This window comes from Leptodactylus fuscus, chromosome 7 (assembly GCF_031893055.1).
Source record: "Leptodactylus fuscus isolate aLepFus1 chromosome 7, aLepFus1.hap2, whole genome shotgun sequence".
NCBI classification, from domain to species: domain Eukaryota; kingdom Metazoa; phylum Chordata; class Amphibia; order Anura; family Leptodactylidae; genus Leptodactylus; species Leptodactylus fuscus.
In genome coordinates this window covers 104,285,902-104,302,385 of record NC_134271.1, presented here as the reverse complement: position 1 = coordinate 104,302,385, position 16,484 = coordinate 104,285,902, and the positions used below count along the sequence as shown (strand labels likewise).

The window sequence follows — 16,484 nt, the reverse complement described above, 5'->3', positions numbered from 1 at the left end:
TTACCGGCCTTTGTAGCTTCCCTATTCCAGTGTGTGTGTTGTTCCTTACTGTATATGTTATTCTTGTACACACATATGATGTAAGACGAGTTATTTCATAGATTACTTGGTGCAGAGAGATGTTCTTATTCCTCCTTACGCAGACCCTGGAACATGCCAGAACCTGGATATCATAACATTATGGATGAAGAAACATGGCTGGTTCAGGAGAGAGTGAACTGCTGCGGACAATATGGAGACCACTAGTTTACTTAATAGAGGTCAGCATAGCCCCATAGAACGCCAAATACCCTGAAGAGTACCTTCAGCTGAGATCACTGCGGGGAAAACATCCTGCAAATAAAATCTCTGACTGTATTATAGCTCAATGTTCTGTCAGAAATGGAGAAAATCGTGTTTAAAGGGTATCTCCCACCCTCAAAACCACTGTTATACTATTGTTGGGTCCCCAGGGCTTTGCTGTGTCTGCTGTAGCAATGTTTTTTGGGTTTTTTTTGCCTGTGGTAGCCACCCAGCAGCGCTCACTAACATAACGATAGAGAATACAGGTTCTCAACGTGGACTAGGAAAGCTGGGTGACAACCTTTGGTCAATAATGGAAGCCACAATAGTCTTGGTCACATGGCATTTATAACTACTTTATAGAGGAGTGTGTAATATCTACAGGTACTTTCCTTCATTATAGTTGTACAAAACTTCTGTACCTATTTATAAAGTATTAGAAAAGACCGTTGACTCTTTGCTGCCCTTGTTAGAAAATGAGATGATCAAAGAAGAACTCGCACAGTAGGGAAACCCAAGCATCAAGTATTTGTGTTACTGCCCACTTGGATGGCAGCAACAATATAAGGTTTCATAGGGTGACTGTACTAGATGAGGTGAGGTAAGTCATGGGGCATTTCACTGGACTCTTGAATGCCAGACAACCCCTTTAAGTGGTTGTTTCCAAGTTAGGCTATATGTAAATGGCGCATGTACTTTTTACCTTCATCACTGCGGCCCTTCTCTGTGAAAATTGCATTTATTAAAGTGCTCCCGTAAGAACATTCTCGCAGTATATAATGGTTGGAGCTGCCATGTAATGGTATTATTGAGCCGTACATTATTGTGAGTGGTAGACAATAAATGGTGTAAGGCTGATATTTATAAACTCTGCTGCGCTACCTGGCCCCGTATTGATGACACGGCCTCTATGACTGATTGGATGTGACAGTTTTATTTCTGCTTCTGTCTTTTCATTTCATCCTCCTAACAACCATCTGGCAGAAGGAAGGCCACACTTGTAACATGGCCTACACACTCTCTGGATATTACAAGCTTTGTGTCTGCTGCCCGCCACAAGCCAGATGAGCCAGAAAATTGTGAAGTTCATTTCATCAGATCGCTTGTCAATCTGTGAAATCATGGCAAATAGCATACAGGACACTGTATAGTAACATGAAGGGACAAAAAACATAGCGTACATTTTTTTTTTTTTTTTTTTTAATCAAACCTTTTAACTGCTTGGGTTCATTAATCCTTCATAAGAAGACATGGGGACTCTTGGGGACAAAGTATCGAGGCATATCTTTGTTTCCATATCCTGTAATGGGGTCGTATTGGTAGGATGTTCCCACAATATCCAATCGATGAGCAGTTGACCTCTACAAATCACTAGCAGTTGACCCTGTAGCAAAAACTGGGCCCCAATTTTGGTCCTGGTTATCCTAGGAAGGCAAGCTGGCCTTCTGCTTTCCTCTCCTTGATTAAACCAGGACTGCCCCCCTCTATCAAGGCCCCCCATATGACTGTCCTTTGACCATAATGAGGTGACCATGCATTGTCATAGGGTTTATTGCCAGGTTTTGATGCTTATTGGCAAATCTGTCCTTGTCAGCAGTATTACAAACTCTAGTAATGTTTCTTACTGTAACACTTAATGCACCCGACCAAGTGTGCAGGCCAATCGTATTCCGAGCTCCATTGTGATGCTCCATCCTGATATTTATAGGGCAGGTGCTCTAAAAAATCAAAATGGGACAGAGCATTGGAAGAGCCTCAGGTGGCACTGTCAGTCGTATGCCTGGATTTTCCTTATGTGTGAAGTCTTCAAAAAATGTGCCCTGTAGTAAATGGAGTGGTGTCTATGTTTGTTGTTCTCCCACTTTTCTGGACACCTAACTTTTAAGCAAATTTAGGTAATTTCTTTGTGAAATGTTTTATTATGTCATGGCTTGCTGTAAATATTGCCTATATTGAATACAAGTATACAGTGAATGGTTTCAGCACATGACGACCATTCTGATCAGGTTGTCTGTGTCGCTAGATTCTGAGCCTAGGGGTGTACTTGTCGGCACCCGTCTATGTTGAACGGTTCCTTACTTTTGGGTATGCAGCAGTTAAACTTAGTTAATTGCAGTTTTTCCCCTCTCGCCTGCAGCTAATATTCAGTGATTTCATTATGTGTCTGTTTTTGGATGATGTGATTTGTTTGTTTTCTCTAAGTCAGGCATTAAATACTTATCCTATTAGCTTGACATTTGCAGGGTTTGTGGAGAACTAATTGTACTGACATCAGGGATCCATGTACTGTACGCCGCTGCTCTCTGAAACATTTCCTCCTCTTTCCGTAGAGACATGAGGAGGCCACAAACATATATGTATCATATTTACTTCTAAGTAATTACGTCTTGTCCTCTGTAACCTTAAATGGGAAATTCTAGGATGCCTCAAGATAAATCTAATTCAGCCACAGGAAACCTTAGTCACTGGATGTCTATTCTTCCAGTGTGTGAACTGCTTACATCGCCTTGAAATCCTGTGTGTGCCTACTCCTATTCCCAGTCATGGGCACGGCTTTCTGTGTGTGATGTATTTCTGCCTCTATTAAAGTGAGTCTATCACCAGAATCCAGCATATCACCCCCTGCAATGTAGATAGGTGAACTGACTTGTATCACAAGTGTTTTTTATAGTAGAGTCTGTTGACTTGTTCGCCATCACAGATCTGTATCACACCCAGCGTGGGCGTTATTACCGTATGCCCCACTAGAGAAGCAATATGTTGGGCACAATTACTTTTAATTAGAATTGTACAATCCCCCAAGGTGTTCTGACACGTTTATAGCCTTACACTTTGGCAAGACTTCCTCCGTACAATGCAGGCTTTGTGCTCCGTGCATGTTACCCACGTACCAGTGTATCTCCACTGAATTGTAATCTTTAGGATAAATGTCTTATTTGTTCAGCTCTGTTTTTCTCATATTGGATATGGATCAATGTCCTCCTCAATGTCATTTTTTTGGAGGGTAGTTAGGCGATATTTATATGAACAAATAGAAAATCATACAAGCTGCATCCACAGCAATATGTGGTTAGTGCATATGCCGGCGGAGGAGAGATGAAGCAGAGGTCCATCAGACAGTTGTCTCTTAGTCTTCAAGTATATGTTCACTGCAATGCACAATAAAATGGTACATGCTAAATTTTTTCCAAGTGGATGGTGTGAATTTTAGCATTACAACTACCTATAGTGAGTGCATGCGTTTCTTTGGGACCCTAACCTATCAGAAAAATGGGAGTCCCATAAACCCCCCACTTCCAGCCATTGTCTTTTCCTGTAGAAATTAATGGTGGTTTTGACTTCTTCTTCTTTTTTTTTTTTTTTTTTTTTTTTTTTTTTGGTAACTTCAATAGAGATAAACCTATGAAGTAACAGAATGAAGCTGGAATCTACATGCAGAGCTGTACTCCAATTCTTCCAACTTTGCAACTATGTTACTTGGTGAACAAAGTTCTGAAGGTTATTGTATCAGGAGGCACAAAATGGTATTCTGCAGAGAACATGGAAATCTATGCAGTGTGGCATCTTAGGTTTCTCAGGCCACACATTAGCATGACAGCATATCACATAATCCTGAACTGTAACATGTAGCCATGTTTATGTGACCTCCTATTCCTTGATTCCTTGTGTGAAGTGTCTTAATGTGCACATGACAAGTATATGGGACAAATCTGTGGTGCTTTATATATAAAGCATATTGTAGTTACTTACAACTCAGATGTTAGCCGCCTTACAAGTCATGTGTGGGTACCCATGGTAGATGTTTGCCAGACAGTAGTCAGCTTGAGCTTTATACTAGCCAGAGATAACTCAGTGTCTCTAATGTTTTATTAGTAATACCTTTACCTTCTATTGCCTCCTTTTTGTTTTCTTTGGCTACTGCAATATTGACTGAAGTATACTGAGGGCTCTGTTGCTTATCTGTGATTAGTGACTCCAGTATAGCTGCATTGTCTAGCAGGAGTCTAAAGTGGTCAGAAAGCCACCTCCTTATTTTTCAGAGACCCTTGAAGCTGATTTCTACTTCCCCCATGCTCTACACCAGCGCTCCGCCTCTAATGAGGTGAGGTGAGGCAGTAGCCTCAGGTGGCGTTATGCCGGGGGGGGGGGGGGGGGGGGGCATTTTGAGTAACCTAAGCTAAAAAAAAAATTTTTTTGCTTATAGTTTGTGTCTTGTATACTGTGTGAATTCTATATGTTTATGTGAGTATATATGCTGTAATAATGTATATGTGCTAGGATAATGTATATGTCTGAGTATATATGTTATATGTATGACTGTGTAAGTATATATAGTATATATGTGTGTGTGGTATGTGTGAGTATATACAGTATACTAGTTTTGGAAATTGCTTCATGTCAATTATACCTACAGAAACGCCATTGGTTTCCCTATAGGTATAATGGAAGCAGATAGTCTGCTTTGGAAACCACAACTGACTTTCTGTGAAAAGCGCTGCGGGAAAAACTATGTTGCAGATTTTGCTGAGGTTTTCTGAGCCAAAGCCAGGAGTGGTTTGAGCAGGAGTTAGAAGTATAAGAGATTCCTATATATTTCCAATACCTATTGTAGCCACTCGTGGGATTGTCTCAAAAAAAAAAAAAAAAAAAACCTGCAGCAAAATCTGCAATAAAAAAACCTGTGTTTCCGCAATGTGGGGCCTCAGCCTAACGCGAACCTTTCATGTCCTCAGAGATGGGTGGTATTATATACCACTAGAAATACCACAGTGCACTGAATTGCACTGCTACTATTAACCACTGTTGGGAAGTGGTTAATAGTACCGCGGATGCCAGGTGTCAAACTATGGACAATCAAAGGATGACACCCACACCCCCCCACCCCCTTCAGTTTTCAGTCTCAGGAAGTGGAGGGGGCGTCTTTTGATCGGCCGCCTCAGGCAGCAGAGAGGCTAGGTTCACCACTGCTTTACACTGCAGCTTCCCTTGGTCACATTGACTGCTGTGTATACATTTATGCTAATCACTTCCATTACAGCAAGGATACAACAGTTAGAGTACAAGTAGCTAATCTCACTAGTGTGATAACCTGTGTACAACTGGAAACACATGAGCTGTGGTCGCAGTGTGAAGTATCAGCAGTGTGGATGAGATTTCTTCAGATCTCATCCTTGTTTTCTGTGACTAAAACATGAAGCACAAAGTGACCTGCTGGTTTTAACACTGTCATATTATATATATATATATATATATATATATATATATATATATATATATACACATTTTTATATTGCCGCATTTATCTCATGTGGCTTTTAACCTTTGTAGTTCAAGCAGTTCAGGTTGTAAGATACAGGGGGGGCCAGCAGAGAAACTTGCAGGTGAGACACAGCAAAAAAACAAACAAAAAACACCCGATGTCATGAAGCATGCCGCTGAATTTCCCCTCCCATGTGACCCAGGTTATCAGGTAGCTCAGTAAGTAAGTGAGCCTCCATGTACAGGGTGAGCCCGCAGATCTATATTCATAATAACAGACACTTGGACAGGCATGGACTCTCCCTTTAAGTGTTTTCCTAGAGAGATTCTATTTTACAGCTGAGCTCTTCTTTGGACAAGGTTTTCTCTCTATGTTGGAATGGAATTTTAATTGGTAATATAGAATGCCATGCTTGTCCCGATCGCTTGCTTTTTCCCAGACATTATAGCTGTAAAGGACTGTGATTATGCCAAGCATATGGGCCTGCGGAGAGCTCATTTTGAAATGCTGTGGGGCCCAGCATGATGTTCTTTCCCAGACTCATTTTCCAGCTGGTAAAATAGCTTACATTGTATTATATATATCACGTACATGACTGACCGGCAGCAGAACCGCACACAGGCGAATATCTCTCCCGGTATCACTAGTGGTGGGAGTTTTCCAAACTACACTGGAAAGTTTAAAGGTGCAATCTGACTGGCTGCTGCTGGTTTGTGCATTATTATATATGAGGGCCGCGTTTTGTTTCGTGAGGTGCTGTTCACACCTGTTTTACAGAGCCTATGGAAAGTAGCAGACAATGCTATTTTTGTTTGGTACAATGGCAGACACTTGGTGGGGTTGCATTATAGTCGGTGGGGTGCGTTGGGCACTGGTGGAGTCTGTCATGCAATGAGTTTCGTGCTGCCATTATTTTAGTTACTCCTGTGAGGAAGCAGAACAACAAATGTGAACAGGCCTTTAAGATGGTCTTTATGGAGTGTTCACACTGTGATTTTTCATGCTTATTCTGATACGGAAAATGCATCTGAATCAACATGAAAAAACTCAACTTTTGAAAGTGAAAGCAGACATTGGTTGACAAGCCTGTGTGAACATGGCCTAGCTGCAGAATACTTTCTGGTTAAAGATCTCTGCAATTTGGGCAAAAATAATATTTTGGGACCTTTTTACTATATAAACATATAAAGTATAGCAATTGTGAGAAAACACTGGGTACATTGATCTCCTTAAGGACATTTCTCTACTGAAGTATATGAAATGGCACACATATGGAGTAGCAGCAGTGACATTCAGACTTGGGATTCATGGTGGCATCTGGAACCAGTAAGTAGTGCTGCAAAAAGTTACATTGCAGCCCAGGATGCATTATATTTGTACTGTGATACCACTGTATGATTTCTGTGCTGTGATGTCACAAAGTAGATTATCCGTATACTGCAACCTCACTTTGCACATCATGTCCTGTAATGTCACTGTGCATGTTATTGCTCTATTGTAACATCACTGTGGACATTATACCTATACTGTGATCATATGTGTACATTACCTTGTACTGACATCACGTGTGTACATTAACCCTATACAGTGACATCACTGTTTATATTATATATGATTATCAGAGAAAAATAATTCTTCAATTATTCTGAACTTCCTGCTGTAACCGATGACTGTGAAGTGGAGTCTATCAGTTCTATCATACTCTAGTCATGTTGCAACAAGCCTGTTGAGAGACTGAAATGATACATTGCTTTTGCTGTAATGGAATATTATGATGCTATGTGATAACAGTTTAACCCATGTTTCCATTAAAGGGTTTGTACAACAAGAGAACTTCGCCCCTGTGCTACTGTTCAGGCTCTTACACTACATTAAAGGAGATAAGGGGGATAAGGCTTTAAGGTACATTCACTCTTGCTATATACCTTGCACCATTGGCACATCTCCGTGTGCTGATGTTATCTAAAAGTTTTTTTTAGGGGGCATAGAAAAGCGTGTACTTCATTATGGTAGGGAGTCTGTCACCAGAGCCCAGCATTTGCTCTATGTTAAGAGGCCACGTTCAACATTCAAAGATGCCTTTCTTATTCTGCATTGCAACTCCATTTTCATGCAAAACATGATTTTACTTATAGGCAAATTAGCCAAAAAGGACTTTTGGGACAGTTCTTCTCCCTGCCAGATAACCACCCCTGAAAACATAGGGGAAGATGTCACTCAAGCAATAGGGGGCAGTAATGGGCAGTGGTTAAAGGTGATTAACTAGAACAGGGAGAAGAAACTCCCCTACAGCCCTTTTCAGGTCATTTGTGTAAGAATAAAAACCTGCTTTTCCTTAATAACAAGGGCATCTTTGGAAAGTGCAGAAGCAGCCCTGTAAGGTACTGTCATTAGTTTCTTCTGACAGACTCCCTTTAAAGAGGAGACCTCACAAGTACTGCAGTGCTGTCCATAGATTTGTTATATGACGTGAGACATAAACTGTTTTAATAAGTGTAAATTTCCATCCATATAAATTAACTGAGCATTACCCACTAGTGATCAAATTTTCATTAGATACAGCCCAATATCCTTACAAAATTACTAGTAAATAGCTTCTCAATGAACTATTTCTAATCCACGTGTCTATTTCTGAAAGATGCTTTGCAGAGCATGAATCATGTGCCGCCTGCAAAATAATTACTTCTCCAGACTCGCCAGTAAATACATAGTTTTATGGAATGCTCAGATTAGACGCTGAATTTTATTTAGTCTATATAGTCGTATACTTATACCACCATGATACCAGCTGTATCTAATACCAGCATCTGGCGAGGACAGTTATGCGTCACATTTTCACCTTTGAACAGTTTTTACACTTTACAGCTAGAAGTAATCTATATTTAAAAAAAAGACAAACTTGAAAATCTAAAAATAAAAGTCTAGACGTGCCTGTAAAACTGTAGATACCACTGAAACGTTTTATTTCTTCTAGCACTTTTAACTGTTTCTCATCATGTGACCAATTTCTAGGATACAGATTCACAGGGTGCACTCTGTGCAGACACTGAACAAGCAGGGGTGCTAGATTAGCATTCATAGCTAAGAAGAAACCAATAGAATTCTGAATTTGCATGTATGTGAGAGTAGTCTCTAATACAGGGGTCACAAACGCGACTTAAAAATAAATAATTAAATAAATAAAAATTTAAGTTGGTGGACCACATTTCTTATGTTGCTCCCGTACAGTAAAATGGCCCCCCAGCACTGTCCTTATCCAGAGGTGATTACTAGTATAGCACTTACCTCACTGCTCTACAGCGCCGCTCTTCCCATGCTCTGGACACATACATACATATGCATGCGCGTGCACACACACACACACACACACACTGTCTACCAATAAGTATTTGGACACCAGTAAAGTTCTGTGGAGGTGGAGTTATGGTCTGGGGGTGTTTCTCCTGGTATGGACTGGGACCCTCGGTCCCAGTGCATAGTAAACTCAAAGCTGACGTCTATTGCACTATTTTAGATAAGTGTGATTCCTACATTATGGCGGTTCTATGGGTCGGACCAATGTTACTTCCAGGATGACAACGCCTGCTGTCGTGTAGCGAGGTCTACCATGGCTTGGTACAGTGACAATCAGGTTAACCGACTGGACTGGCCTGCCCAGAGCCCAGACTTGAACCCTATCGAGCACCTCTGGGACGAGTTGGATCACCGAACTAAGGGGTGCAGCAGCCGACCAAAATTGGTGAAAGAACTTACCTGTCTTCTTCAAGCCGAATGGAATAAGATACCACTAGCCGTCATACAAGGACGTGTGGAAAGCATGCCTCGGAGGGTTGAGGTTGTAATTGCTGCTCGGACCACAGGTGTCCAAATACTTATTGGTAGACTGTGTATGTATGTGTGTGTATACACTAACACACACACACATATATACACATACATACTGCACATGCATCTTTGCAAGTCTCTATTTCCTACTTTGCAGTAATGATGTGCTGACCAATCTGACCGATGCCGTGACCTCAGCAGTGACACTAATGTGTACGACATGTGACTGCTGAGACCAGTGATCACATGGCAATGCAGACCAGTAAACCAAGAGCAGCAGAGGGGAATTGCACAGGTGACGTGTTTTTCACATTCCCTGCTCTTTGTACATTGTGAAGCAAATGTCTGGTTTAGAAAGCCTCTTTGTAAATGCACTATTAGGGACTCCTGTGTTAACTGAGGGGCTAGAGCACTAAACTCCTAGGGTGCCATATGGTTACCTTGACAACTGGTGCTGCCCAGCATGCTCCCTGCATCTTTTCATGCCTATTGTAAGATCAGGTGGGAGATGAAAAATAAAATGACACTTTAAGTGTATGTCATTAAATAATGAGCTTGTAGTCTGCCGCAGAATATGTTGGTGCTATATAACAACTGAATAACCAAAAAAGGATAATAATAAAAATAAAGAACAGCAAAAGCCTGAGATCCTCCTTATGACAGATATGAGCGGTGTCCGGCAGAACCTGCTGACTATAATGTGGTCCCTCAGGTTCCCATCATGCTATTTAGTCCATCTTTTTCACAGTATCTGCAATAGAGTCTCCTAACTGAGCTTCCACTGCAGATGTGAACACAGCCTAGGGTAAGTGAATAAAAAATACCTACAGCCTTCCATATACATACACCTACTGTGCAATTTACATAAAATCCCCTCCAGTCCTGTCATCTACAAGTGCATAAGAATGTGCCGGGGAAATCTCTATTCAGCGCTGGCGGTGTAATTGAGGTTATACTTTTGTTAATGATATATTCCTATTACAATGGACACATTGACAGAGTAAGAATGTGGAGTGATTCCCAAAGCCGTTCTATACATTGTTCAGGGGCCTTGTCACAACCTGCTTTTCTCCAGTAATAGCTACAAAATTATAGCAGTCATTCCCCTCTTTCAAAGTTTTCTTTGTTAAACAGATCAGTTCGTCTTTTCCTCATTCCCACCTTCCCATTTTTCTCCTTCTTCATTCTTTGCAAGTCAGATAAAGTGAAATTAACATGGGCTGGAGAATGAAAAGAGCAGCCTATCGCTCACTGCAGACCGGCCCTGTTCAGTAGCAATGCACCGTTTACCATCACTCTGAAGAATGACTCCGAGCTGGCACATTACAGCACACCAGCTCTGCATGGTTGGTAGGTACAGCAGATGTCACCATAACAGCCAGGAAGGTAGGGTTCCATATGGCGGACATGGCAGCGGCTCCTCGTCTATGCAAAGGTCAGGCCATGGTGAAAAGTAAAAGTCTCTGGAGAATCACAACTTCATTCTTATTATAACATTTTCATCCCACTTGATGAAGGTCCTAGAAAGACTGGTCCTGGCACATCTCCAATCTCTGGTGAGCCCTGCCATGGACCCCCTCTAGTTCACCTATCGGCTGGGCATTGGGGTGGATGACGCCATCATCCACCTTCTTCTCAGAACTCTTTCTCACCTGGAGAAACCGGGGAACACTGTGAGAATAATGTTCTTTGATTTCTTCAGTGCTTTTAACACCATTCAGCCAGGGCTATTGAGAGACCAGCTGGAGTGGATCATCACCTGTCCATCTGGATCCTAGATTATCTCACAAACCGACCTCATTATGTGAGAGCCCGGGGCTGTGTGTCTGACACTGTAGTATGGGGGTACCCACAAGGTACAGTGCTTGACCCTTTTCTCTTCACACAGTACACTGCTGACTTTATGTACAACTCATCTTGCTGTTACTTGCAAAAGTACTCTGATGAGGCCTACTATTGCACAATCATCGCAGACTGAGACGATGGGGAGTACAGAAACTTAAACCTGGACTCCGTGAAATGGTGCCAGCGGAACCACTTCAGGATTAATGCTGGGAAGACCAAGGAGATGGTGGTGGACTTTAGTGAGCACAGATATGCACCAAAACCAGTGGACATCCAGGGGACGGGCATTGAGATAGTCAAGACCTATAAATACCTGGGTGTACTCCTCAATAATAAGCTGGACTGGGCTGATCACCTGGGGGCACTACACGGAAAGGGTCACAGCAGGCTCTACCTGCTCAGGAGGCTGAGGGCCTTTGGAGTCCTGGGGGCATTACTTAGGGCCTTTTTCAACTCTGTGGTAGCATCAGCCATCTTCTTCGGAGTGGCCTGCTGGGGGAGTAACATACCAGCCAGGGACAGAAATAGACTTGACAGGCTGGTTAGAAGGGCCATCTCTGTCCTGGGGAGCCCCCTAGACCCAGTACAGGTGGTGGGTTCATTCCACCTAATTTAGAATTTTTTTGGCTTCACTGTGTGTTATATGTAATATTAAATTAGGCAAAAAGCAAGCCCTCATATGGGTCTGTGAACAACAAACGTTAAAAAAAAAAGGAAATTGATGGCATTTGGAAGGCCATTAAAATGTAGAAATGAAAAATGGCTCAGGCAGGAAGGGGTTATATTGTCTCCCTGACCTCTTCCTTCTGAGGAATGCTACTGTCCTGCTATATATGCCATCACCTCCTATGGTAGGAATCCTAAATGAAAATGTTCTGCAGAGGGTTTTTTTTTATGCCTTTTTGATTTTTGTGCGTTGTCCTGTCTCTCACGTCTTTACTCTGCCCATATACATGACTTGTGGCTTTCATTATCTCTGTGATCTACAGTAGACCTATTGTATCTTGTTACTAATCTGAACATTACAGAAGATGTCCAAACTCCTAGATTGTGACCTTTAAAAGGATTCTGGAAGGAACAACCATCTCTTGCATATGACTTATGACCAGAATCATTGGGTGGCACATTGTGTAGCGTGGACTTGTCCTATATACATAAATAGGCTGGTGTGTCTGTATTCATCCATATTTCCTGCAGCATATTATCATAATAATAATGGGAATCCATAGTGTAAAATATGTATATTGTAATACATCATAGTTAACCATCAGCTTAGAGGGGTTATAGCATAAAAACTAGTTATACTCCATAAATAGGATGAGGATAAATAGCTGATCGGTGGTGTTCTGACTACTGAGACCCTCCCAATCCTGAGAATGGAGGTGTTTTCCCAGACTTGTGAATTCAGTTTGACCATAGCCAGGCTATATGTAAGTGTTTCTGAATGGGACATACTTGCTCTCCTGTGCAAAGGAAATAGCTGAGTGCTGTGGTTCGCCTATCTCTGGTATTGCCATATGAAGTAAATGGATACGCGGATGTGTCCCACCCAGCAAGAGGCGTGTCTATGTTCAGCAGGGTGCCGCAGTCTGGTTGAATTCACAATGGGGGTAAAACACCCCAATTCTCAGGACTGGTGGGTCTCAGTGGTCAGACTTTCACTGATCAGCTGTTGATCCTCTGTCTTATGAATAGAGGAGAAATATTATTCGTGGTGTTAATCTTTTAAGTGGAGGAGCTTGAAAAGAAAAAAAAAAGTTTGCATCCTATTTTCTACATAGCCAGCAGATCTTCCTGTGAGAAGTTCACTATTTGCTGCACATACAGGCTACGCTTTTCTGATTTTTGAGCAGAATCCACATGCAAATTCGCAAACCATGTCTGATCCACAGACGATCCCCATTGTCTCGTGTATGGGGTTTCTACAAACCCGTTCACATTTACATGTGATATCTGTGCTGACCTTCTGCTTGGGTCAGATGAGAATGTAAAGTTTTAGCTCAGTTTAATGGCAGTGAGGCTAATACTCATGTGAATCATCTGTGGCACAAATCTAAGGTCCACAGGTAAGGTCTTGTTTGATTTAATTGCCGATGTGTGAACAAGCCTTTAGGATACACTGATGCTGATCTGCCTGTATACAGTTACTTTGGCTGCTTTCTTTTTGTAATATATTGTGGATATTATGTGTTGCTTCTTATCCGCACTGCTGTATATTGATATTGCTGAGCCCAGCTTGCTCCTTCATCTTTTATTAATTACGAGGAGCTCCGGTGATCACTTTCTATTTTGTCTTTCAGATTAAGGCCCTTGGTATCTACGCAACCACCTAAGAAGGCAGCACTGGAACAGGTAACTGTCAGATTGCATTTTATTACAATAAAGGTCAGGGGAAGTTACAGCTGGAAAGCAAAGAGACCGGAGTCACGTCTTGTTTAGAGCCTTGCACAAGACAGGTTGCAGTTATCTGGGTGTAGATTGCTTTCTCATATCCTCCATACAAAGCCATTGAGAGCACCAATATCTGTGAATAGATGACTCTACACATATATACTCCAGACACTGGGATATTGTTCCCCCACGGTGAGAGCTTTCACGTACAGACACATATGCCAGTTTTGGGTCCGTCATAAGGAATACCCGCTGTTTGATTAGTCTGCCAGCGCAGAACGAGCCCAGAATGCCTTGTTCTAGTGACAGATGCTTGCGGCAAGAGTGACATTTAATGCATAGAACTGAAGTCATCCCATGTGAAATATTAAATACCCTTTGGCAGCCTGTTATTAAAATGAATTGTTTTATGAAATGAACCGTTGTTTCCTGTTCTAACAGATTGTCCTAGGCCCCATAAGTACAGGCTGATACTGAACATGTGGCTTGGTGCTTATGGGTTGTGTGGCAGTCTGTGGGCTAGGTCTGATAGGAAATGTGGTAGCTTTAGTAATTGTTTTAGAATATAGCAGTGCCATGTAAATGCCTCAACATGCTCCTATTATCATTACTGCTTACTGTATGGGTATACAGCTGCCCATGCACCTTAGATAGCATTTGCCCAAACATACTAGGTTGCTGCCAGACACCTTTGGTCATGGACTTGTGTCCCATTGGGCATCTTGAATCCAACAGACTGATACTTTTTTTCCCAACATCTGTTCGGGAAGAGAGACCCCTATACAGAATAGTTGGTTGATCAGACTTTCAGAAATCTGCGAGTTCTGTCTCATTCTGCTAATGTGTATGAGCATCTTTAATGATCCTAAACAATTATTTTCATTATGTGCAACTTTTAGTTTAAAGGGGTCCATTGGGTCACTCCCTTTTTCATGGTATAGTGAACCTATTACAATATATAGACCTCATTGAAGTTACATCCCATACACCGTATCCCCTTCTACTAGTGAAGAGTTGCTGCAAAGGACAGCTCCTGTTTTGTAGGACATGGCACTGGACGCACTATACCAGGGAGTGGCATGTACATGCACAGCAGATGAACATATTTTAGCATTGCTCAGTTCTGCCTCAGATGCCCAGTGGAAAGATACATTTAGTATTGAGATAACAACATTTTAAAGAGTAGCAATAAGGTAAAGAAATAATCTTGTCAGTCGGCTCAGTGCGCTGCCTGGAGACACACATTATCACTTTGACTCCCCCTTATTACAATGATGGCATGTCGCTAGCAGTGCTGCGGGATGGCGGTAGTCGGATAATTAGGGAGAGGTCATATTTTAATTAGATGCTTTCCTTTCTTCCTTTGGACGCCACGAGTCAATGAGCAGCTTATTTTGGGTCCGCACCACTCTCAAGCATTTCTCATGCCGGATGGAAATTCTCAGCGCGATCCGTCCCGAGGAACAAAGTTCCCCCTGTGCCACTTAATCCCTTTTCTAGGATTGGTTATGTCTGACTAGTTTAATACTAAACTCCTGTGGGGATAGAATAGAGCAGATCTCCAAAGATGACTGTGAAATTCCGCAAGCAGCCACTGCACCTTGAAGTGGCTGGTTTAGGGAAATATTTATTATCTTGATTTATTTCATCTTTTAAAGGGATTTTTTGCTATAGATATTAGGCATTTGGCGAATTTTGCAGTATATAGCAAAATTGTATAGCTTACTAGAGAACTGACTGGATTCTTAGTAGTGCCTTGCTGTTGCCTACCAACCCATTAGGCGCTGAGGGTATATCTATTATAATTATAGGACTAAGTACAAGAAGAGAAAGCAAAGAGGGGAAAGAGCATGGAATATATTTCGAATATGAATGACCAAATACAGTCCTCATTGAATGTCAAAATGGCTGACTATGTTCTAACTTACCATCCCCATTTCCAACATGAGGAGCAGCTCTGCAACATAATGACAGACTAAGGCTAGCCATACATTATATAAAGTTATAGTTATCCCTCTATAGGAAGGCAGACTGACTGCCCCCAGTATTTGCAGTCCGGATAAAATAGACATCTTGGAAGGTTAGTACAGCTAGAGGTGTCTTGACGCAGCTTATCCAGCTTACCATGAACATGTGGCCAGTCCAAATGTGCTTTACGGATTACTTGGTGGAGGACAGGAACGTATAAGGTGTAATTTTGGTTGCTTGAGAACATTTATACAGTTGACATAACCATTCTATGCAGCTGTACACAAAGCATGTATGAAGATAGAATTGTGTGCTTATAACGCCAAATCTAGACGAACTCCAGGAAGCTTTTCAGAAGTCTTGACTAGAGTTGTCACAATCGCAGAAAATGGACTTTAGTATTGAAACCAACTTTGTAGTATCACTAGTCTATATCCCAAAATGCACCTTTCAAATGCTTCTAAATACTACATTAAAATAAGTCCATATCACTTTTTGTGATGCTTTTGCAGGCACATTTTCTTATTGACATCAGTGGGATGATGCTTTTGGACGCTAGCTGGGCACACCGAGGAATTAAGGAGTGTTCCTCCATCACCCTTTGATGCAACTAACAGACAGTGGGTCAGAAGACAGAGAACTTGATGGGTGCCATGGTAGTGTGCGCCATGTTCTCTGTAGTTAGCGGGACCTGCAACTAAGCTGCTGGATATTGAACCTCCTGCCTCCAGACAATATAAAAAGCATTGCACACGGCATTCTGCAACCCCAGTCCTGACTACTTACCACTAGTTTCTAATTGGTCATTATTAGATTTTTTTTTATACATGTGTTTCCCATACATTTTAGAAAATAGTCAATAGTTTTGGCAGACTAACATGTATGGGAGAGTACCAGCATCTGCCATTAAGGG

At 41.8% G+C, this 16,484-nt stretch overlaps 1 protein-coding gene across 1 annotated transcript in view; it reads left to right on the top strand.

The window, feature by feature from the left end:
* Nucleotides 1–16,484, top strand: part of BRF1 (BRF1 general transcription factor IIIB subunit) — a 214,121-nt gene that overhangs the window by 196,215 nt on the left and 1,422 nt on the right. Inside the window, exon 16 of the mRNA XM_075282663.1 lies at nt 13,513–13,564. Coding sequence (XP_075138764.1) covers nt 13,513–13,564 — 52 coding nt within the window. The remainder of the gene's footprint in view (nt 1–13,512; nt 13,565–16,484) is intronic.